General features: G+C 39.8%; 1 protein-coding gene across 3 annotated transcripts; it reads left to right on the forward strand.

Annotated features, from left to right (window-relative positions):
• Nucleotides 1-1676: 1676 nt before the first annotated feature.
• On the forward strand, nucleotides 1677-24877 carry LOC146455132 (uncharacterized). Of its 3 annotated transcripts, XM_085094811.1 has the most exons (17): nucleotides 1677-1980; nucleotides 2163-2758; nucleotides 7765-7876; nucleotides 11167-14107; nucleotides 15342-15583; nucleotides 16387-16560; nucleotides 18181-18255; nucleotides 18449-18526; nucleotides 19046-19129; nucleotides 19282-19347; nucleotides 19658-19737; nucleotides 20138-20252; nucleotides 21083-21241; nucleotides 22174-22269; nucleotides 23461-23589; nucleotides 23793-23835; nucleotides 24402-24877. In XM_085094811.1, the coding sequence occupies exons 1-17, from the start codon at nucleotides 1933-1935 to the stop codon at nucleotides 24575-24577; spliced, it is 5214 nt and encodes a 1737-aa protein (XP_084950937.1). In that variant the 5' UTR covers nucleotides 1677-1932; the 3' UTR covers nucleotides 24578-24877. The 3 variants fall into 3 exon arrangements, with proteins under 3 accessions (XP_084950937.1, XP_084950938.1, XP_084950939.1); XM_085094812.1 differs by lacking the exons at nucleotides 1677-1980; nucleotides 2163-2758; nucleotides 7765-7876 and adding an exon at nucleotides 9381-9677; XM_085094813.1 differs by lacking the exons at nucleotides 1677-1980; nucleotides 2163-2758; nucleotides 7765-7876 and adding an exon at nucleotides 9381-9595.
• The last annotated feature ends 428 nt before the right edge of the window (nucleotides 24878-25305 follow it).

Consider the following 25305-nt stretch of genomic DNA (forward strand, 5'->3'; position numbering starts at 1 on the left):
AGTTAAAAATAATTTTTACAAAATAAAAAATTTTGATAAAAACGAACAAAGTTGATTATTTGTGGGGCTAAAATATTGAAATTAAAATCGTTAAAAGTGTGACAATTAACAACATTTTTCAAAAAGGATTTCAGGTCTGTGCACTCAAGTATCGATCTATCAGATCGCCCAAGAGAGGATGAAAACAATCTCTCTTGGATCGCCCTATAGCGTTCCAGGGGACAGCCCACGGCTCTACAGGAAATGGAGTTTTGAACGTATTTGGAGGTAAAACTCGGTGCTTTCAGCCCATGCTTCAGTCGCGAAGAAGGTCTGTCGCCGTGGACAATCAACTCTTCAGCTAAAGTGCTAGGGAGCATGCCATTATAACCTTTGAAGAAAAGTTTAATTAAAGAACTTTTATACATATATGTTAAAGTGTTCCACTTGACGGTAGCTAAAACATCAACTGTTTGCATGTCCGGTGGAAAGCCAAAAATGATCCTTGCGGCACGGCAATGTTGTCTTTCTAGTGTTTTAAATCTCTGCCTGAGTAACCCTGCCCCAGACGGGCATCGCGTACGTAATGGATGGCTGGATAACCTTCACGTAAAAAGACTCGCACACATGACTGGGTAGAAACTTGGATTTCTTCAGGAGGCTCAATTTGTTCGCAAAGTTTTTAATGACTTCTTTCAGATGAGGTATCCAGCTCAGGTTTTGATCCAAGGTAACACGCAGAAACCTGACCGTAGCCTTGTATTCAATAATGGACTTGCCAATATCAATGGAAGGCAGCGGACCAATAGGCCGAGCCATTACACTGTCACTATTGATACAAAAATACATCGCACACTCCGAGGAACAATTCTTCAGTTTCAGATACATAAACACTCCTTACGTCAAACTGTGGGTTAATTGCTTTTGTTTGTAGCTTTTGGAAAGCTGCTCTTCCAGGCGTAACTCAACTGAAACGAGCTATTGTTAGTAAGGCAGTCAAGCTTTTATATTAAGACATCAAGAAGTTCTAACGGGCGCGAAAAATGTTTGGGTACCAACGTTAATAATTTTAATTATACACGCGCGCTGTGTCAGCTGACATGAGTTTAAATTTGTTTAGATTGAATAATTAGGTTTTTTCCCATAATGTTATCGGATTAACAAAACCAGAGCAGAAAGTCAAATAAAACTGGCAGTAACTTCCTCCGTAAAATTTAAACACGATTTCCAAGTCTCTTCTGCTGTCTTTTCCCGTTTTCAGAAGATTGTTGCCTTCATTCATTGTTTCTGCGTATGTTATGAGGTTCTTAAAGTAATTTTTTCATAGCTTTCTGAGCAAGCTAATTAGCTTTTGTTGAACGTAGAGTTCTTTATTCACAACGCAGAAACTTTTGTGATGCAAAATTTTCTCTGACCTCAACTTAACCTCGTTGATTACAAAAGCGTTACTTGTCATTTTTACGTTTCTTGTAGTTACTATCTTTGGTTTGTTTACCGTAAATACGGAGTCAAGATCGATGGCACTTTGCCTATAAATCAAACTTTTTAGTGGCTCGATTCAGGCAATTTGGGCCAGTGTTTGTTCAAGTTTAATGAGCAATGGCTAATTAACAAAGACGGGATTCCTATCGCTGATTGGTTTAGATTACGTGACGCATTTTAATACTTGTGTTAACATTCACAAGTCAGAAATCTGCCGTGTGCATAAGTCGCCTTAATCCACACAACTTGTCTAAACATTGAACAAATTCTCTCCTCGGAAATGATCGTAGAAATTTACCCGTAAAGCCTCATCGCTTGGTAGTGTGCAGGTTGGTGATGGATTCGAGTTGTTCTCGGGCCCTGTCAGTACCACGCGCCGAATTTTGCGCTTTTTGAGCCGAGAGGAACAACATTGGACGAGAAATGGTTTGTGTACTTAGCTACACCGAAGGATTTTAGCAAAACTTGGACATGATTGATGGGAAAGTCCACGGGACAGATTGCTTCGAGGTCGATTCGGTAAGTTTGGGGAAATGTTGAAAACTTCAATGAGGTTTTATAAAGTTTTCGCGAGTTCTGAAACCGGTAGACGATTGTTCTGTCCCAGCTGAGAATAGCATCGTGAAATCTCTCCTGCTCGCTTATATTTGCTTTTTGCACTTCATAATAACATTACTACATTTTGTTTGAATTATTTTCAGTTTCTACAGAGAAATGGCATCTCCAAGCTTTATCAAGTCAGGCATAAAGAAACAGGTGAATTTTTCACCATGGAAGTATCTCCCCGGGATGTCACTTCGAAAGCTCCCGTTAGCCCGTACATTCAGCGAACCAAGTCGAGTTTCTCTCAATTTTGGGTCAGTTTGCAGTTCACTTTTCAGACGCGATCGAAATTCTACTACATTTTGGATTTCCCGGGCAGGCAGACATTGTCTCAACGCATCAGGTCGAGTGGCGGTTTATTTCCTGAACTAATTGCGCGGTTTTGCGCGGCGGAGATTTTAATCGCTTTGGGCGAATTACATAATTCCTGTCTGGCTTACAAAGATCTTACCCCAGACACTGTATATCTGGATTCTGAAGGGCATGTGGTAATCTGGCGAAGTTTTTGCGGGAAGTTTTACTGGAGTAAATACGAATGTGTTTGTTCGCTGGATGGGTTTTGCCATGGAGACCCTTGCGACAACAACCACAATCTTAAAAGCGAGTTTGATTTTCAAGAAGACTGGAGGTCCTTCGGAAGTGTGATCTGTGCTATGCTGACAGGAGAAAGCTATCCACGGCCTGCAAACGAGCGGTATGTGTATAACAAGTTTTCTACTTATATCCAACTCTATTATCATCACAAGTCAAACTATTTTATCGTGTTGCTCAATGCAGTCGTTATCACCTCATTTAGGGGCTCGTTAGTGCCACTTTGTTAAACTCTGTACAACCCATGCGAGTGTCTAAAACTAGCTTTGATTAGCTATTTTTGTCGCGCTATCTATAAAACACACATTTAGTCCTTGAATTTCGGTCATATTTGACGATTTCTGGGTCGCTGAACCTGTTTAATCTAAGTTAAATATAGTTTCGTCTCGCAACACTGAGAAAATTGCTTTTAGCAGCGCTTAATTAGACAAAAGTTTCAATTAGTATTGAAAAAACGCGAGCACCACTTTATAAGTTAAATCTTTTCTAAGCACTCGGGCTCCAAGTGAATAAAAAATGTAAATTTTCGAGCCGAATCTTAGAAATGTAGGCTTTAAAAGAAAATTATCTGGCGCCTTTTGCGATTTGACGCCGATTTGGTAAACGGAAGTTTTACTTGTATTTTTGTTCATTAAATCTGCGTTATATTGTGCTTGTGCTCATATTGCACCGTTTCAATTCAAAACAATTTAAAGTATGTGTTTATTTTCACTTCTCAGGTAAATTGAAGCTTGCTTCGTTACGTTTGTAAACAACAAAGTTGTTACGCGTTAATATAATTGGTATTTCCAGTACTAAACTAAATTCATCTCAGAATGCCATGAATCATAACTTTGAATGAATAGTTCATTACACTGTATATTCAATTCCATATAGAAGTGTTAATCTCTTGCTGTACAATTGTTCAATTAAGCTTAAAACTGTCCTCAACATTTCTACCTCGTTTTTTCAGTTTCAACGGCAAGATATTTTTTTGTTCTTTTATCGGCTTTTTAAAATCCAAATTACTGAGAAGATCAGACTATTTATCCACGTTCTAACTTAACGTTATTTGATTGTATCTCGTTACAACAAAAACCCATCAGTTGCTGCTTGCAAGTTGCATTTTTGGGGGCTTACATTGTAGGTCTTGAATTGAATTCCTATTTATTGGTTAAATTAAGTTTAGGCTTTGCGATTTTTTGTAGTAACTTGTTTTTATTAAGATTACAGCCTTGAGCTGGCTCCTTTGGGATCAATTCGCTTATTTTTCCTGCCGCCACGTGGCATTTAAGTCTTGAGTTCGCTTACTTAAGCACTTTTTTTTATCTGAGTCTTTTGTTGGGTTTGAGATTTGAGTTGTCTTACATTTTGCAACTGAAATAGTTGACTGAAGTTAGAAAGTATGTTATGAACTAACATATACCGGGGAAGAAAGGCTGGATTCTGTATCACTAGCTAGTATTTTTTACAGCCTTTACCGGATTGTTGAAGGTAAGAAAGCAGTATACGTGATTTTTCTACAGATGAGAATTTGCGTCTTTCCTTAAACCGGATATAAAATGGAACGTAAGACTTCAACAAATGTTGCTCCGTAGTATTTTATTAAAAACAAAGCCCTTTATGTCAGATTGACAAGATCCTTTAAAAGACAATGAAGACATCATATTGTTTGAATAAAAGAGGCACGTTTTGATGGAAAAATGTTCGTGAATTGTTGCTAAACTGCGTTTTATTCTGCATCATAGTCCCGAATGAACTGTGCATTTAAACATTCTTTAAGTTGTTTCTTCAGAATTCCAACTTTCGTGCTTTCTGCAAACGTGACCGGCAGTTAGTTCAGAATGTTGACAAGGAAAGCTGTCGTCGTCATTTTAAGAATAAACGGTGCTTAACGCTATAAAAGAGCTTTTACCTATTGTTTGAGAGTGACGTAAATCCGAACATGGCGAAAGTTTAATTTGATACAACTACACTTAAGCCGCGGCCACACGAGCGATTTTTTGCTCGCGCAGGTGATGCGATTTTTTCAAATTTTGTCGCGTCGCCAGCGCGAGATGAAAATCGCACGTGTAGCCACCCTCGAACTTGCGGCGCGACAGGTGAAAAAATCGCAAGAAAAGAGTCGCCAGAATTGAAATTTTCGCGACAAAATCGTAGAGATAGCGCCCGTGTAGCCACCCTGCAACTAAGCCTCGTCATCCGCAATAGCTCGGGAAACGCCGGGATATCAACGACTGAAATTTTCGTCACTGAGAAGTTGATGGTAAAATCCTTGTTCCTTTCTCTTTGCGAGCCACGGACGGACCCACGTTGACCTTTTCTTAATTTTCTTCTTCCTTCGTTTGCTTTTTATCGTCAAGAAGAAGAATGCAAATAGGCGAAAAACAATATCCTCGTCCGAAAGGGCCGTCCGCCACGTCTGTTTATAGCGCCAGGTCTCTTGAAGTATGCTATTCACGCGGCTTTCAATTTGTCGCCAAACTCGCTAGAATTTGTCACTCGTGTGGCCACCCTCTTGCGCTGGCGACGCGACAAAAATTGAAAAAATCGCATCACCTGCGCGAGCAAAAAATCGCTCGTGTGGCCGCGGCTTTACACTACAAAAATGACAAGAAAAATTAGTTTCTTACCGTTCATTGCTGAAGCTTTAAAATTAATTCCGTATGTAAGTCGAATTTCATAGGACGCTAAAAGCAAAAGTTCGATCTCTTCCCCTGCTTTCATTATGCATCTCAGCCATTTATGTTTTTGTTGTGAGGTATAATGATTTCCAATTTAGGGGAAATAAAATGAGAAAAATTTCCGTAACTCAGACGGATTCGTATTCAAGATAAACAAGCAAAAAAAGAAATGTTGTTAATTTAGACTATCGGATTTATAAAAATATTACGCGTCTGGTAGACGGATGAATACGGGTTAAAATAACGGTAAGAATATTCATTACACACGAATGCCACATACAAAAATGAACTTAGACACGCGAGTGAAACAGATCATGAATTTGTTAGCCCTTCAAAACGTGTTACGAGTAACTCGCACCAAGAGAAAATGAGTGAAATCATGATTTCTTAGTTGAGTGCGTTTATTATTTTTGCCAAGCTCAAAATTCGGACCCAGATTTTACGGAAGCTAGCTTTTAGCGATTGGTCACCAAACGGAAGTAGATGCAAGTACGTTGATGTCACTTGCCGAAGGTTGCGTTATTAACGAGGTGTTTTCAAAGTACAGATACAACTTTCGAATCAGTACTTTAATCATAAAAAATTGGTTTAATAAAGTTTCGGATGCAAAAATGTCCATGTATAATTAAGGTTAATGTGCAAATAACTGCAATTTTAAGCATTTCACAACAAGTATAAGCTCAGCTACGAAAATGCGCAACACTGTGACTCCATTCGCTTCGCTAGGATAACAAGCTTAAGATATTTATTTATCGTCTTCTTCAAACTGCGAGTTTTGAAATTCGTTCGAACAATGATCGAAGACAAATGTACATGCTAGGAGTTAGTTTTTATGCACTTTTCTCTTTGATTTTTGTTGTTTTTTTCTCAGTCAAAATATATCCAGTAGATTATTGTGTTGGAACTGAACTGTCAAAACTGAACTGTCAAAACGAAACTCCGAAATTTCAAGAAAAAACATTTGAGCCAAGAAATCGTTCAAACTTTATCGTCCGAAATTTTTTAAGTGTGGGCATTTTTGTAGTTAAGGACGGTGCCTACTAATACCGAAGTATTTTTGCGCGGTTTATGAAGCACTAATTATTCTAAAAACAGTAAAATACAAAGCAGTGTATGACGTTTTTTCCAAATTGAAACTTTATAATCTCTGAAAAATGCGTGGTTACCCCCAATTTTCTTTATGCATACCAAAAGTGCTTGCTAAGTTCTGCTTTCTCCGCATAGTTTTAAACCGCACAAAATATCCCTGTATTAGTAGGCACCACCCATAGGAAACCCGAGTATCACGAGATGCGCAGAACCAGGAGCCCATTACCTGGCAGAAAGTATGCGCAGTAACAAAAGTATAAGTTCATTGTGGTTCTCTTTCGTGCCTCTGTATTTGTTTATACCATACCGCGGTCCTAAATCTCACGTGGGTGTGAGTCATGCCGATAGTTGTACGGGATTCTCGTGACTTTTCGTTATTTATTGTTTATTGCTTTTTGTTAGTTTCAAAAATGTTTAAAATTATTTTTACCACACAAAGGAATTACAAACAAGACACAATCAAATAATTTAAAGTGGCGAGGAGACCGAAAAGAAGCTGGAAAGCTTATGCGTGATTCGGCCTCCCTAATTAAACTAAGGCGGATTACATGGTGTAAGAACGTCGTGTGATTGCAGAACGAAACTTACACCGCCGTGAAAAGATTAACATAAACGTGTGTGGTATAAATGTTTCATCTCCTAGCGCGCTTATACCAAAGAAGAGAATGCTTGCATGATACCTTTTACGACTTTCTTTCAATAGGCCATTTCCGAGTTGCTTCGAACCTCATTATGAAAGCGAGGCAAAGTTGCAAAGCTTTTCATATGAAAATTAGTTTTGTTTGCATTTAAATGAAAACTAATTCTCATAAGAAAACCTTTGCACTTAGCCTCTCTTTCATGATGAGGTTTAAAGCAACTCGGAAATGGTGTATTGAAAGAAAAACGTAAAGGTATCATGTAAGCATTCTCTTATCGTTTTTCTTTGGTAAGCGCGCGAGCAAGGCAGCAGTGAGACGGTCCTACCTCGACTTGCGTCCGACATGGCTTGCACAAGTTCAAGTCTCGTGTGAGCTTGTAACGTCATAGAAAATTTTATAACTTTCGTAAGTCTTATTCAGTGACTTGCACCGGCAAACCTTTCAAGTAAACTTTATTTGAGGCTGCTTAAACATATTTGTGCAAGGTGTATTAAAACCAGTTTGAACGAAGGTTGCTGCAGATTCTTTTTTTTTTTTCATTTTATTTTTAATACCTTTAAGTTCATTTCTGTGAAATTATGCAATCTTCCTTGTCGCTCTTTTCATATACTTGTGTGTAAACTGTTTTTTTCTCGTAATGTACTGTGGTTATGTGTTCAACGGTGCATTCTTTTCCATCAGTTGTATTGATAACACTTCCGATATTTCCTTCCCAGTTCCCTCTCAGCCGCTGCCAGTGATCTAATCAATAGACTATTGCGAGGTGAAGTGTGTCGAGGTGACCAGATCCAGTCTCATCCGTTTTTCAAGGGCATCAACTGGCACGAGGTAAACGATAACTACGAAATTTTACAGTCCTACCAATGGCGTCGTCTTCTGCTTCATTGTTCTGTGAACAGGAGGGTAGATATAATTACTTGTCGAAATGTCATTAGGGAGCTTAAGCAGCGACGACGGCAACGGTAACGAAAACGTCACCCGAAACTATAACTTTATTTCATTTGTGCGATTATTTCAACTCGCTCAACTTCTACAGAAACGGCGAACTATCCAGGAACCAAATTGGTAGGAGTGGCGTTCAAGTTAAGAAAGAAAATGAAAAGTCAGTTCACCGTCGTGCGTTCACGTTCTCCACAAAACCTTGAATTTGGTCATTTCTCGTCGATCTTTTGGAGAGGACGGCAAAGAAGTGTACCAAAATTCAAAACGCACGTGCAGAGTGATTGTTTTTGCTCATTAAACCTATTGTTTTGCGGCGTTGTCATTGTCGTCGCCGAAACTAAATTTTAACACTGTGAAATGTTTTCTATCTTCTTTTTGCGACGAATTTTCTTACACAGGAAGTAAACACCAGGCGTACGTCTCCGCGTAAACTATATGAATTCTCCTCTATTTTTTATTTTGTTTTGCCAAATTTTCTCGCCCCCCTGAAACATCTGCTACGTAGACAACAACTACAGTTTGACTCGTTTCCAATCACTCCATTGGACATAGGCATCATGGGAAGGAATTGGTTGCGTCCATTGGATTGTGGGAACTTCAAATTGTGTTTGATTCTGTCCCATAGCTCCACTCTAAACTCCTTTGTGAGACTGTCTTGCTTTACGCCAGCTGGTAATAAATCCGTAAGATTTTATTGGAGTTAAACTCTCCCTTGTCCACAGTTCACATTGAATTTCACTCGCTGGTTAACAAAGCGGTCAGTTATACATTCTCGCGTTTTCATGGAGGACAGAACTGGCAGTTTGAAATTTCTTTGGTGTGCAAGCTCATCCCTGCTTTGAACGAATCACCGTTAATTTTGCAGTCAACTGACATTTAAGGTGGGAGACACTGCTGGTTAGAGACATGAAGTTAATGTTCAATTGGATTGGCTGTTATTAGGAATGGCCTTGAACCCTTGAAAGATCTTGAGATAGATTTTAAACTTTTAAAAATAGTTTGGTAGCTTTTACCTTGAGAAGTTCACCCAGGTGAACTCCCGAAAATTTAAGATATATATATTTTATTCTAGCGGCTCTATGCTTTCGATTTAAAGGATCAGTTGTGACCGTCTTGTGTACTTCTATCTCATAATAAAACGAATCGAATGCATTGAATCTGCTCTTTCCGCTACGCTGGACGCAGTAATGAGCAAACTGCGGGGTGCCCAGACTCGCGATAGCTCTATTGTCCTTGTTTATATTGCCTTTAAAAAATAGCGACAACATTCTATTTAAAGTTTACAAACAGTATCGACTATTGTTTGCTTCGTCTCCCTGGTAACCAATGACCAATACGACGCTCACTGTTCAAAACCAGATGAGCGGTGACGTCATGACTTGAGAATCTTCCACATGGAAGAGCAAGCTTAACTAAAACGATTCTGTCTCCTCGTTCGTGAATTAAGTTTAGTAGTTAAGTCAAGGACAGCGAAGGCACTACCTGGGAACAGAATCAACTGTTCTGCGCTGTTTTCTTGGGACGGTTTGGCGCCATAAGTGTCGTTTGATAGGCTGTTGGATGTACTTCATTTGCACCCTATGGTTTTAGGTGCAGTCGAGCTAAGTAAGCAATTTTTAATGCATAAAATGCAGTACAGAGGCTGAAAATCGGACGTGGATGAACACATAGAGGATATTTAAATGTGGTATGTTAGTGTCAGTTAATGTTTATTGTGATTTTTTCACTTAACAGTGTAAATTTAGCGAAAGCAATTTCTCAAAATCAATTGGCTCTGTTGCTGTCGCGGGGTACCTTGCATTGTCGATCTGTTGCTCTTAGGTTGTGAAAAACACAGCATTCAAATTCTTTATCCTCATGCATGTACAAGAGAATGTTAAGTTAAGTTCCTGGTTCTTCAGCAACGTAAACTCGAAGGACGGCAAAGCAGTAATAATTTCTTTTTGACATGACCTTGTTCTTCGGACATTTGCCAAGCGATCAACAACAGCCATTACCGGAACCGAGCGTGAGAACATCAGCGGGAGACGTAAATGTTCTTTGTCTAAACTACGGACCGTAGCGAGTCATTTTTTTTTTGTCAAAGGTTGTGGTTTATGTTTAGAATACGGTTAAGCAGCTATGTAATTTATGTTATTAATCAAGGATTTTATTTTTGGGACAAAGTTCACCTGGGTGATCATTATTGGAGAGACATACAAATTTAAGCCCTGACAGAAAACAGTTTTTTAGTTGCTAGTTGTAGAATCAAACCTTACCTTATCACTGGCCTGTAACAATGCAGCCTCCCACCCGGGGTTGAGGGGTGGGGAGGGGGGGAGACTCGTTGAATATTTTGGTGGGGGTGTGTAACTCAGTTCTCCAGACTCTGACCCTATTTCAGACCAAATATGCAATTTTTCAGAACCCTGGAAAAAAATTTGTATGCATGCGCATCAAGTGCGTGTAGTAACTGCTTCTAAAAGCCTTAAAGTTGCTCTTTTACAAACCCTAGACAACATGTATTTTGCTTTCATTGAACAGTGTGTTAATCTTGCTCATTGTCGTTTTGTGTGTGGCTATTTTTAAAACTTTATTTATGATTGAATAAAATCTTCTTATAAAGCGACAATTGAGATGAACAAAAATGCGCCAAAGACAAGTTCAGACTGTCCACGCAAGTTTGATTTGGTGACGTTATCACCCAACTTAGAGCTAATAATAATAATAATAACAATAATAATAATAATAATAATAATAATAATAATAATAATAATAATAATAATAATAATAATAATAATAATAATAATCTTTATACAGGGAGCCCACATCACGAAAGTGATATTCAGTGGGGCCCTGTAGATTGAGAAAAGAAAAACTACATAATACTTTAAAAACTTACAAATGATTTAAAAATGACAAATATTTTAAAAATAGAAAATACAAAGACAGCAATAAGGAATAAGCTTAAGCTTAAACGAGACAAACCCTATAGCGCTAAAGATAAACGGGAAGCCGTTATTGCAGAAAACCAACAGTTAATATGATAAGGATCAATAAGGAGGTTACCCTAACGGGGGTGGGGGTGGTCTTTTAATTATGGGTTTTATTTTATTGTTGGATGTTGGGTGGAAATGTTTGAGGGACTAACAGCTTCTGTACATTTAATGAACTTTGAAGTTTGTTATTTATTTTAGATTCGAGCAAGACGATCACAGTCTCCAATGAGCAGCGGTAACGAACCTTCATCATTTCCAAGTAAAGCAAGTTCTTCAGCTAGTTATTTACCAATGGGACCCATTACAGGGAATGGACCTTCGTTGCAAAGGCCTCACAGCATACCACACCAAAGTGACCCTTTAGTGGGATCAAGTACAGAAAATGGGCGTTCTTTCCATAGACTACATAGTACAACACCCAACAGTGACCCATCAATGTGGCCCAAGACAGAGAATGGACCTTCATTACAAAGGCCCCGTAGTATATCTCGCCATAGTGACCCATCAATGGGAGTCACCCTGGATAATGGACCTTCATCACCTTACAGACCACATAGCCAATCACACCACAGTGATCCGGGTGATCTTAGATATCTTAAAAGCGCCCCTACCCATATGGTGTCTAGCCCCAGTCTTCACCATGCGGAATCTAACCCTGATCTCCGTTCACCAGGGTCGGAGAACTCATTTTCGCATCATTACCAACAACGTGTGATAAATGACATGAACCATCACTACAGGAACCCAGATTACCAGCACGCAAGCGCACGTGACTTTCCACCAAGACTCGACAGTGAGGTAGAAGTGAGGGGAAGGCTTGTATCACGATCTTTGAGTGATCTTAGTACCCTTGGTAACGACGCTGGATTTCTCTCGCATTCCCCCACAACTCTTCAAAGAACATTTGCTTATCCCAATTACGAAGCAAAAACGTTCTATTTTCAGTCTAACGAAACCCCAGAGATTTACAATGGTGAATACATTTTGCGTTCTTCAGGAAGCGTTCCGGATCTATCTGCTTCCTATCCTCCTTTTAACACGCCTTACCGTACCCCCCACAGTGGCAGAGCCTCACCCACCCCATCTCAGTACAGTGACTTCAGTTCATTCTCTTCATACGCCACTGAGCTCTCCCCTCGTAGTGCGTTTATGCAATCTCGTTCTCGCCTCAGCGATAATAGTTTGTCGCTGAATGACAGAGGCTATATTGCAAGAGAGAATGGAAGCACGAGTGGCTTGCAAAGGTACGATCGAGAAACGGAATATTTTCGTTCCAAGTCGGAAACTCCGAGTAGCTTCGGAAGAGGACAGTCGTCGACAATAACTTCCAGTTCGCCACGTTCAGTTGACTACTCTTCTCGGCGTAAAATTCCGGTCTATAAGTCGTCTACTCAACAGAGTTCGTTGCAAGGATCGGATTCAACGACAAGGGACGATGCTAACCGAACATCTAACAGCGAAGGCCGAGAGCGATCTTCAACATTAAGCCGTACTCTGTCATTGTCTAATTTAGGAGAGGAAAAGAAACAATCCCTTCCGAGTGGGGTTTCGGAAAAAAGACGGGACAGCTTACCGCTATCAGTGGAAAGCCCCAGAGAAAAGTATCCTTTGGCCAAAGTTCCAATTCCATCGTTTCGGGAATTTAAACAGAAAAATTTGGAGAGAAATTCAAAACTGAGTAATACTTTAGGTGGTAAAAAAGTAGCTAAGGAAGACGAACATTCGAAATCCCCAAAGAGTAGCGCTAAACACGACTCAAAGCGTAAGGCAGACATGAGGTCAGCTCTGAAGGAAAGGCTGTCTTCTATGTACGAAAGTTCTAAAGATATCTCGGCGCAGAATGCGACCAAGAGACTTACCGAGTCATACAAATTGAATTCTTCTGGCGAAGTAAAAATCAAAGAACCCATGTATATCGTCAAGTCAACGGAGCTAACAGAAGCCAAGCATGATGAGGCGGATGCTGTGAAGGAAACGAAAACTTCACGCAAGATCTCTAAAGGTCGCCAGGAGAGTCCATTCTCCAAGAATGAAGTGATTCACCAATTGATGCTGAAGTATGGATTGTACGATAAAGAAGGCCACAGGAAATCGAGAAGTCCCAAGAATGAAACGAAAGAGGGTTTGTCTGGGGGGAACAATTCTGACGTGAAAGAAGGAAGCTGTGAGAATGAATCTAAAAGAAAGTTGTCTTCCCGTGGAAAGGAAAAAGTAACAGTGGAAAGCGAAAAGAATTGGCGAAATTCAACGGATCACTCAAATAGATCGACAACTAAAAGCAGTTCAGTTTCTCAACGGGAAGATAACCAGAGTGTTGTAAATGAATCGAAGAAGTCTGCAGCCGAAAGGTTCAGGGAACTTAGAAGAAAGAATGGAATTCGTAACGACATTGTGGGAGATGTGAGAGAGGATACGAGTAAGGGAAATTTAACAAAAGTTAGTTCAAGCGAGAAGATCGTGAAGGAGAAAGGCATTGTTGCAAAAAGCTCTGGACAAAATCTGGATGCTTCTGTTGCGGACGTCATGAAAGGGAGAACGCTGGCTGTGAAAAGTAAAATTTCAGAAGATGAAGCATGTTCGAGCCCATCTGACGCGGATTCAGATTCACCGAGAAAGACGAAAAACGCAGTAAGCTTACGTGGAACGTCTAGAGCCGTCTTGTGCGCGACAAAGTTCAAAAGGAATAAGGGCTCGAAGTCACCGGGAGAATCTCCACTACCAAGCAAAAAACAACTGGCGGATATTGTCGGCACAAGTGAGATTAGAGAATCAGAAAATACCGAAGCAAATAATTCTGCGAACTGCATCGACGTCAAACGAAATAGTTCACTGGACAAGCCATCACCGAACACCCGACGCCGGCGATTCCGAGGGGAAAGAGGCCTTCGTAGAGGCGGAATTCACACGAGCATGCTCAGTGTGGCCAGCAGTGCGCCCTCGGACACGGAAATGGACGACACTGTTAGTATCTATGGTGATACGGATTCACTCGACGATGAGCGCGGAACGCGAGGGCGACGATGGGAAAGTTTCCATAGCAACATTAGTGCTGACAGTGGCTCCGCCCATCTATTTGAATTTGAAACGGATTCCAACGCAACTGAGTGTGATGAAGTGTTCGACGATCAAGATTCTGAAGGTAAGACGTCTTGTTAGCATCATGGAATGTGCATTTAGGTATTTCACATTTATAGTAATATAGAGCTGTGTAAAGTAGCTAGCCTGTGTGTGTCTCCTCTAGCTCGAGAAAAGTGACTCTGTGTAGGCCAAAGCTCGGCTTTTAAAATATTAATGAATCTTCTTCCCCCTCTAGCAGCTGAACTAAAAACTGTTTCGAACGCGCTAGGAGCAAGTACAATTAGCCATGTCCGAGTTGCTGTAAACCTTATTATGAAAGTGAGGCTAAATGCAAATTTTTTTTAATTTGAAAATTAGTTATGTTTGCATACGAATGAAACTAATTTTTATAATAAAAACTTTGCACTTAGCCTCGCTTCCATAATGAGGTTCAAGGCAACTCGCCTATTGTAAGCATGAATGCTCTAATTTACAAAAAACAACAACAATAACGGACAAACGAATGCTGGACAACGATGTGACAGCTTGAGTGCTTTAATACGTACACACAGGAAAGTGCGGGTATGACAAAGACCGAAACATGGCGATATCGCTAAAAATATAACACAGAAAATACTAACGATGACTCCAATTAATTCTTAACGGCCGACAAAGTCTTCTGATCCAGTTTTCATTACAGTGAAGCTAAGCTGGACACATAATGTTTCAAAAAATGGTGGCGTAATCGCCGTTACCAGTGATTGATCCAAATATATAATTTAAAGAAATTATCCTTAATATTGGGCATGAATGGAATGAGTCCACGCTCTAGCCCCCTGTTTAAGTTGCGTATATAACTGCGCTGATTGTTCACTTATTAATTCTTTCTTCCGCAGTTCAAATGCATGAATTTTCTTTTATTAACTTCTATCTGATCACCTCTACTTGTATATTACGAACTCACAATATGACCAGCTCTTAGTTGGCTTGATAGCTCAGTTGGTAGAGCGCTGTTCCGGCATCGCAGAGGTCATGGGTTCGAATCCCATTCAAGCCTGCATATTTTTTCAGGCTTTCGTTTCGCAACTGCTTAAGTTGCGTATATAACTTCGCTGATCAATTCATTTATCCATTCTTTCTTCCGCATTTCATATCCACAAATTTTCATATGTTCACTTTTAGCTCTAGCCCTTATCTCAGTTTTCTTGCTATAGAATAAAGACTCTTATGCTGACTTCATTCGTGTAAACTAGGCTAAGAAACAGAGCGAGAATTGACTAACCAGTTTCTAAATCCCAGTCTCAAATATTCTGCAGATGACCACCCAAAAGGTGAAGTTGATGTGGAGCGCACAGACAGCGGTGTCGGAGGTGACATGGGCCAGAGTCCCATGAGGCGCTCGTGGGAGGAGATTGTAATGAAGAGCTCAGAGCATTGGTCCGTTGTCGCTGCCTCCGCTCGGCACTGGCAGGAATTGGCCCGCAGAAGAAAGGCCAATGAGAGCGGGAATACTGCACCGAGAAAGAAGAGCTCGACACATTCTATCACAGAAGACATGGTAAGTTAAGAAAGAGCTTTACAAATCTAATAAAGCAATTTGATTTTTTAAGCAATGTTTAAAACACGAGCAGCAGTGTTTTATCGGGATATAAAACCACGAGGCGCAGCCGAGTGATTTTTTGACCCGATAAAACACGTGCTGCGAGTGTTTTTGAACGGCTTCAAAAACATTCCTGGAAAAGCATGTGTCAAGAGAGTTCATAACAATGATGCTTTTGTGAACGTTGGAAATTAGCATACGAGAAAAACATTAAACACCGCATACTAATTAGGACGAGGTTTTATCGAGTTTTAAAACCACTGGACGTGATTTTTTATCGACCATTTGATAGGCCAATGGGCTTATGAATTATTTTGAAGGTGACTCATAACGGTTTCCAGTGCTTCTCTTTAGTTTTAATTTGATCGATCATTACTTCCGCTCTTTATCGGTGAATACTTTAACAATGGCACCAACGGTAAACAAGTTCTGGTCATTTTCTAATAATAGGTAATAGGTAAAAGGTTATATTGTTGCTATAGTAACCTATTAAGTCAGGTAACTAACTATCACTTGTTCATGGATAATTAGCGGTTTGTTTGATATCATTGTTGCTTTATCAACTGAAAAAGAGTGGTGGTATTGATCGGTCAAAGTTTTGGAGACTGGTCCCAGCCACCTTTAAAACCGAACAATTTCCTCTCTACGAGAACAAACAAATGTATTAATGACTATGTAGTACTACGATTACAAAGAATGCAGAGTTAAGACACGTCCTCAAGTGATTCAGTGCATAAATTTTTTCCTTCTATTGCCCGAAGGTTGAATGTCCAGATTGTCTAAAGCACTACGTTCCACCGGAGAAGAAAAGCAAAGCTAGCGAGCCTGAGATTTGTCCCAAGTGTAAGGATCGAAAGGTGGAAAGAAAGGAGGCCATCATCGAACTCGTGCAAACTGAGATCAACTATGGCAATGATCTGCAGATTTTAAAAGAGGTTAGAGATATACTCTTGTTGCTAACCATAACTTCTTGCCAGGGAAAGTAATTTTTCGTTTGTTTATGGTGACCCCTAAATTGCTGCCTTGATGAAACCTCAACTGCAACAAAGACGCGTGCGCGAAGAGATTTACTTCACTGATGCGAGCGCATTAAGCTTGTTATAATCCTATTGGTTAGAGCCGTTTTCATTTGTGTGTCGAAAGTAATTTCGGGTTTGCTTTGGTTTTGCTTTACTGCGCTCTGTGATTGGTTAACAAAACTCGCGCCACTTTCTTAACCAATAAGACGCAAAACCAAAACCAATCGTGACTTGCTCGCACGCGTTTTCCCGCGCTTGGCGCCGGTTGCATGTATTTACTTCGAGTTCTGATTGGTTCATAGCGCTGTTTACGTCTGTTGTGATTCGTCAGAGTAATTACTTTGGTGTTGGTTTCACGAGACTCAATTTAAAACCGCTCTAAAATGCACTTTTTGTTCAAATGCTCTCAACCAAATTAATAAGCTTTGCCTGCCTGGCCAGTCTTATCAAGATATAAACTGAGCGAAGAATCTGGCATTTTCATTCCAACAACCCATACTTTTAAACCTCATCCAGAGAATGTTAAACATATTGCAGTTTCATTATTAAAATAGTGTTTCGAAATTCGTGGAAAAAATTTCGTGCAGTTAATGCTTTCGTCAAGGTGGCGAAGTTTTAAATTAGATTATTGGGCATGTTCCAGATTACGTCAAGCTTTTATGTTGAATGAATCCGCTATTTTTAATAAGCTTAATCTTGATTGTCCCCGACTAATCACTTTGAATTCTTTGAACAAAGAAAATTTAATACTTTAATGAAAGGAAGAAAGTCACATGACATAACACCGGAGAAATAAATAACTTCTGATCTGTTTTGTCACGGACATAAATCTATCGTCAGACCAGAAAACGTTTGTTGTAATTACGACGGCTGCAAATGCTTTGGGCAAAATGTCGAACATTGCGAAGGTATGATTGCTTTCAAACAATTCACTGAAATTTTGCAGCAGAGCTAGTTTTGATTTGTTATAGGGGAGATTTAGCAACGACGAACGAACGGCAGCGTCAGTATTGAAATGAATTCTCCTTTTTTTAAACGTCGTCGCGATTATTCCAACTCGCTTTAAATGTCAAATGTGGGTGAACATTCCTGCAATTGAATTCTTGGAGACCGTACCCAACTTTAGAAAGAGAAAGAAAAATTCGTCGTCGTGTGTTTCACCCGTGTTTACGTGCTCGTTTCCTTTAAAACTAAATTCAATATGAAGATTTTGGACGTTTATGAATGCCTCACTATTTGGAGTCATTTAATTAATTTCTACATTTTTCAAAGTTGCCAAAGGGGACGCACTCATCTTCCTAGCAACGTGCTCTAGATGTCTTTTCCAAGGCTTGGATGTTGTTGTTTTTTTTCGTGGGGGGAAGGGGCAAAACTCACTCACTCACGCATCACGACCAGAGCTTGTGAAAATAGCTAATGGCTCGAGAAAGCCCAACACAACACCTTACGGAACACAAGAGTTGAGACTTCTTATGTGCTCAGCTTCAATAACGGTAGAACTTTTGCGTTAAAATTTCATTATTTTTCTCTTTTCAGGAATTCTACTTACCAATGCAGTCCGGTGGAATTTTGAGTCCTGAAAACCTAGCTGCCATCTTTCTTAATCTACAGGTAGCTAAAATTACTTCTTTAATTAAGTCAGCTTTAAAAAAGTGCCTTACAATAAAAAGCAATTTCCTTGTTGCTAAACGATCTTGAATGATCAGTGTTCTTGTTTTTAAAATAGCTCAAAAGTTTCTTTTCAAGTACAAGTAATTACTGGATACCACCATTTTCCTAATGAATGTTTTTAATTGCTTCACAGGAATTGCTGGAAGTGAACTCCAAGTTTTGCGCCAAATTACAGAAAAGTTTGGAAGAATCAGTGGCGAAAGGGGATGAGGTATTTTACTTTAAGTTTAAGAATGTTTAGTGCAAAGGCTTCAATTCAATGAAAATCACAGACATTAGGCTGTTTATAACAAACGCTACTTTTTTCGGGCGATTTCCTGAATATTAAAATTTCCTTTCTACGCTCTGAAAAAGCCCGCAAAGTTTCTCCCAAAATAAAATAACCACAACACTTCGACTCCGAAAGTGATCTCGATTTCATTGTGCTTGCGTGGCCAGCACATTGCCTCATGATTTCAAAATTTCAAAACTGACCATTGAATAACGCGCACACTTATAAAAGAACCATTAAAAATGTATTCTCCTACGCAGCCGTTTTTATGCTCGTCACGCAACGCTCCTCCCCAGGGAGGAGTGCTGCGTGACGAGCCTAAAAACGGCTGTGTAGGAGACTATTAAAAATGTAGTTTATTTGCGTGCACTTCAAGGACAGTACCGTATCACACACGCATTCTTTTAAATTATGTTTAGAAGTGAACACGGTCTTAGTTTTTTCTTTTGTTTATTTTAGGAATTTTCTGAGGTTAACGTTGGAGCCATTTTTCTGGAGAGCGTAGATTTCTTCCAGGCTTACGAGATATATTGTTCAAAACAGGTAAACATGAATTGTTATTAATAACCTCAAACATGGGATCTTAACTTTCTTTACCACGTCAATGATTTTCCATTTCTAACCTCAATCACTTACAACTAAATTCTAGAGGATTTGCTTTTAGTTAATACTTTTTCGTGAAATCTTACTCTTAGACGGCTGCTTCCGCTTTACTGGAATCCCTTCAGAAGAAAACAGAACTGCTGAGAATCTTCCTAAATGTGAGTACGATGCCCTGAGCTGGAGATATTAAGCTCTTTTTCAAGAAAATTTACACTGAGTTAAATGTTTAGTGTACAGATCTCGACCAAACCTCGTTTCAAGGGAGCTATTTCATCATATCATGGGGGAGGTGAGAGGGGTGGGCGTAGACCTCCGTTGACAAAGCGCGCGTGTTACATCTGACGTCATTTTTATTGTCTGTACTCTTAAAGACAATAGCAACGAGCCAATCAGCACTCAGGAATTTTGACACTTATTGTAAAATTTGTTATAGTTAAGCAAGAGTAATGTGACTTATTTACATTTCAGGTGACTTGCCGGGAAAACCCAAAATGCCGGAAAATGGACTTAAACTCGTTTATCCTTGCTCCTGTACAAAGGATCATGAAGTAAGTGACAGATTTAACAACTAACGTTTAATTACAGTGCTCACTCAGTCGGTCTGTCTGTCTGTCTGTCTGTCTGTCAGTCAGCCAGTCAGCAAGCCAGCCATCCAGCCAGTGAATCAGTCAGTCAGTCAGTCAGTCATTCAGTCAGCCAGCCAGCTGGTCAGTCAGTTGGTCTTTTGGTCGGCCAGGCAGCCAGGCAGCCAGCCAGCCAGTGAATCAGTCGGCCAGTCAGTCAGTTGGTTAGTCAGTCAGCCAGTTAGCCAGCCAATCATCTAAACAGCTACACAGCTTGGCAGTCAACTTGTTTTTCTTATCACTTGTCACTGACATACTGATCACACAGCGCTCCATTTACCAGCCGTCATATGTGTAAAACCACACTATTTCCTGTTCATTTCAGATACCCGTTGCTACTAAGTAGAATATGTAAAGCCAGCCCTAGAAGAAACACAGATCGAGAGAAACTCAAAATGGCGCAAAGAAAGCTAGAAGAACAGCTGAATAAAATAAATGCAGTAAGTAATTATAAAAACTGTTGTGCTGGCAGTTGAGCATACTCCAATACCTTTCATTTTCGTGTGGCGTAGAATTTGTAAGAATCGTGCGTCACGTGCAAAACTTGAGAAAAATGTAAAGTCCCTTCAGATCCAACCACCGTACGGGAAAACGATGGCGGCTATGCACTTTACCACAATACCTTGCGAACCTAACATAGCCAATAGGTATAATAGGTTTAATATTTAAAAAGCTTTTCTGTGCGTTTTTATGAGCGTTTTTAGAGTTTTCGTACGCTAAGAATTATGGGTAAATGGACCAGTCGTCATCTTTTCCGGTAGGGTGGATGGCAAAAATTTGAGGTTTTAAGGCAACTGTGCAGTAACAACAAGCGAATTTTTATGATATTCTGTCTTGCAAGCTAGCGTGTCAAACTATTTCACTTCCTCAGTTATTGTGGACTTATTTTCGTAAACCCTGAAAGATGAGCAAAACTAGCGAAATAAAACAACAACCTTAAAAATCATCATCATCATCATCACCATCATCATCATCATCATCATCATCATCATTATAATCATTTATTTGCCTTAGTAAAAGAAGAAAACATTTAAATTATAAGTCAAGAGGAGACCTCAAGAAACCACCAGGCTTATAAGAGAGGCCACCTCGGCTGTCATTAATAAATAGAAAATATGGTGCTGCGTAAGTGCGGCTTGGTCAATTCATGATAGGAGGCAATAGGGCACGAAAGTTCTGAAAATTCCTTTCACTGCACGATTTAAATGAGCTAGTGTAATGCTGAATCTTTTTAGTGCGAAACCAATACTTATTCCATTATTTCTTGTAGTTGAACACAGCAGTTGAGTCGCGCCAGAAGCGATACCGCGCGAGCCAACAGCTTGGTCGGTCGGACTCACTTGATAAACTACAGATGAAGAAAATGGCGTCAGACATTCTCAACTGGACCATGGAGGAGATGCAGCTGCTAATGCATGGTGTCTTCCAGGTAAAGAACAAGTTTTAATTATAGTTTTCTCTGTATTTCTCGCACGACGTAGTTGAAATGTTTTGACTGTATACTGCTGGTTTCAATTTAGGCAACGGGGTCTACAGGCTGCGCAGTTGTAGGGGAACTCCAGTCCCAGAAATATAATGAAAGGAAATTTGCAACATATAAGGTTGTCTAAGTTAATAACTTGTAGGCTTTCCACGGCTACTATAGGATAAATGTGGACTTGGTACCTACGAAGACTGCAGACTATCTGTATCATGCTTTCGGTCTCAGCCACACAAGTGATTTCTTGTTTCTGCAGCTAGGGAAGGCGATTTTTCGGGAAAAAACAAAACAATATATATCGTGTCGCCTTTCGCAAGCAAAAAAAGTCGTCTTATAGCTGTGACTTTAACAGGCTTGTTTCCAGGCCTTCTCCATCGATCACTGGAAGTTTCTTTGGGCGATGACGTCACCGAGCAATACGCTCCTCTCTCGCCTCAGGTTTCACGCGGACTAGACTCTCGCTACAAGCCATGGATAATATATACTAGTCTTTGAGCATATTTTGGCCCGAATGAATGTGCATTTTCTAAATTTCACCGGGAATCCACCTGGTCCCGGTTGTTGGAAAGCTGATTAACACTAATCCACGATTAAAAGTTAGTCGAGATTTTTAACTCGCTTGTCTTTAATGGTTTAAAAAGCTAATTTTAAGCTAAAGGTTAAGAAAAGTCTAAGGCAAAACCGAGGGACAAAAATCTTTTGGGAGAATCTTTATTGATTATTAATTTAACTCGCATCAAAGTTCACGTTAATCCTGGATTAGCTTAATCGGGCTTTGAACAACTGAACCCTGATGCGCCCAACAATTCTTGACTAGATTAATAAAGTAGCATTATAGATGACTACACGTTTGTTGAACCAACATTTTCACTCGTCCACAGATCACTATACACGAGTTTGGCACGGCCTGGAACCGGCGCAATAGCAAGAGAGCTCTGTCAGTGTGTGCATTGTTCTGTATCAGAGGCCACTCCGAGGTTTGTGTCCATTAAAGGAGAGCATGTACATATACGGAAGTGTGGTGGTGCTGATAGACTAAAGCCCCATTCACACCAACAAAACATGTTTAATTAAACCAGGTTTAACAAAATGAAAATTGGTAACAGAAAACTGAACCATTGGCTTAGACATAGGATTCAAGTAAACTTTAACTTATGCTTTCATTTGTGTTAAATCTGTAGTCGACAAAAATCCGAAAGCAGCTTTTATGAAGGAAACAATTTTAAACTGTGTTTAACTAAACAGCTTTTAAACGTGTTTAATCCTTGGTGTGAATAGGGCATGAAGCTCTAATAGTTGGGTTCACAAGAGTTTTCGCCTTTTGTTATTTAGCTAGTCCTGCTATACTTTAAAACACGAACAACAACTGGAGGGTGTTTGTTGTTGGTTCACGGTTTTTTTCTCTTGGTACTCCGGTTTTCCACTCTCCTAAAAAGCCAACATTTCTAAATTCCAATTCGATCTGGAGAGTGTCCCCCAGTAAGTGCTGTGGGCTAAATACATTGCCACTTAAATAAAGTAATTTATTCATTTTTATTTGATCTCATAGATTTTATTTATTTGCACAAATACAACACCGCTTCGTCAGGTGACAAGTACCCAGACCTCTCTCAGCCTGACCAGGGAGCCCCAATTAACATTGGCAGTTTCCTCTCTACTATTCTGTTATAATGCCGCATTCTTTTGCCTGACTATTATGGCCACAATTGTGCTGGTATAATGTGTAAAATCTTACACCCGATGTCACTTAATTTCTTAAAGGGGAAGTATCACGCGAATCTGATGTCATTTCAAAACCCAAAAACGTTTGTCTGTCAATGGAAACAAAAAACTATTGTCTAGTTTTGTTATAAATTATTATCCCAGTGCAATAAAACTGTCGATTAGTGCCTCTGGCCAAGCAGAGACAGAGTAGGTCGGAATGGATTGAAACTTGAAAAATGTTAGGCTAACGTTTTTCAAGTTTTCGTAGTTTTGTTTCCAAAACGCGCTAGAACAGATCACGAGTTGTTCCTTTCAAGAATTGAGTCTATTTCTTTCCTCTCGTTGTTCTAAAATTATTTTGTAGCTAAGTGAAGGTCTTATTTCATCATTTTTAAACAAAGAGGTCAAAAACCCCATGACACTTCCCTTTTAATCAATTTTCTTGTCCCACTCCTTCATCGCAGCTTCTTCGCATCGATTCTGACGATGAGGGGGAGTGTGAGGAGCATTTGTTCCCCGGGGAGGGTGAGGTGACAGACGCAGCCATTGTGCTTCTCAGGAAGAAAATGAGTGGAAAGTACACACTGTTCAAGGTATGTTAAATTGTGCTTTGCTTGATAAAGTGCAGACGTTGAACTATTTAACCCCAAACCCCTGTGACAAAGCAGTGACAGAATTTGTTCGCTTTTTCCTGAACAAACCTGTCATAAAATCTCTCTTATTGCTGGGGCAAAAGACCGATCGAGGAACCTAAAGAACATGCTAACTTCTAACATTTATTGGTTTTCATTCACAGGATCCATTGTATCTGGACATGTGCGTTATTTACAGGGATTCTGGTAAGTTGAGAGCTGATTGCAATACGCTATTTCCGAGGTCTAACTATGTCGACTCTCCGCAGCGTAACGTTATAGTTAACAGTTATTCACCGAAGCGGAGGTGCATAATGGTAGATATTTACCAAGTTGCTGCGAAGCGGCGGGGAAAATTTCGACCACTTCTCACCGACACTGAGGTCAATAACTGTTTTAGTATGTACAAAACTTGAGGATAGGCAGCCTCGATTAGTCACTTTACTTCTGAGAAACTGGTGAAAGAAACTCGCTTGCGAAAACCAGGAACAATCCTGAGAGGTGAATAGCAAATGATATCTAGAGTTTAAGCAGCCAATCAGAACGCGCGAAAAACACTGTTCACTGGTTTAGTATCAACTAAAGCCAAGCCAATCTAATAGGGCCATTTCCGAGTTGCTTTGAATCTCATTCTGAAAGTGAGGCTAAGTGCCAAGCTTTTCATTTAAAAATTAGTTTTCTTTGCCTCGCTTTCATAATGAGGTTCAAAGCAACTCGGAAATGACATATTTCTGTGTATTGCCCTTTTCCTTATGCTGCATCTTCCGTTGCAGAGCTTAAAGATGCATTTGAGGTGGTTTCAGTGGGCAAAGAGTCTTATGTGTTTAGAGCATCAACCAGCCGTGAATACAGAAGATGGCTCAAGTACCTCAGGCTTGAATCTAAAGAGCTTGGAGCATGGAAAAGGAGACGAAACGGACTGCCGAACATTATGATAAAAAACTTGTAGGAAGTAACTCGAACTAACCTTTAAGCAGTTCCGATTTTTTCATTCGAATGTCGCGGAACCGGAAACAAAAAACTACTGGGGGGTGGGGTCGTATTTAAAGTGGCGGGTCTACCGCCACAAAGATTTATTTAACCTCATATCCGTTTGGAGAATTTTGTAAGCATAGAATGCAGAACTTTTCTATCACAGTTTTTGAGGGATTTATTCTCGAAGAACAGGAAAACATCAGTCTAGTTGGTTTGATAGAATAGCATCAACTGCTCCGACGAGTTCTTGTACCAAACTAACAAACAAACAAACCCCTTTAAACTTGGAAGAATGCATATCTTGGTTTGTATAAAATCGAGCCTCGGCCTCGGCTCAGAGAAAACACATATTTTTCGAATCGTCATGGTAAAATCTTCAAATTTGTGGTTACTACATGAATAGGTGTAAAATATCTTAGGCTCTCGATAATTGTACTATTTTTGTATTGTAAATAGGCTATAAATACTCACTAGAGGGGAGGGAAAACATTCATGGCTCCCATCCCTCTCTCTAACAGGCAAAATGGATCAATAACGAAAGTAATATATAGCTGAAAGTTAATATATATGAAAAATTCTACACATGAGAAGTTTCGCTTCTCGAAGCTGTTATTTACGTCACGCAAAGTTTGCTTGGAGTGTTGCGTGACGAAACAGCTTGAAAGGAGGAGAATATGTGAAACTTAGACAAAATAAAAGAAA

The sequence above is a fragment of the Pavona decussata genome, unplaced genomic scaffold (assembly GCF_977016875.1).
Source record: "Pavona decussata unplaced genomic scaffold, jaPavDecu1.1 SCAFFOLD_286, whole genome shotgun sequence".
Classification (NCBI taxonomy): Eukaryota; Metazoa; Cnidaria; class Anthozoa; order Scleractinia; family Agariciidae; genus Pavona; species Pavona decussata.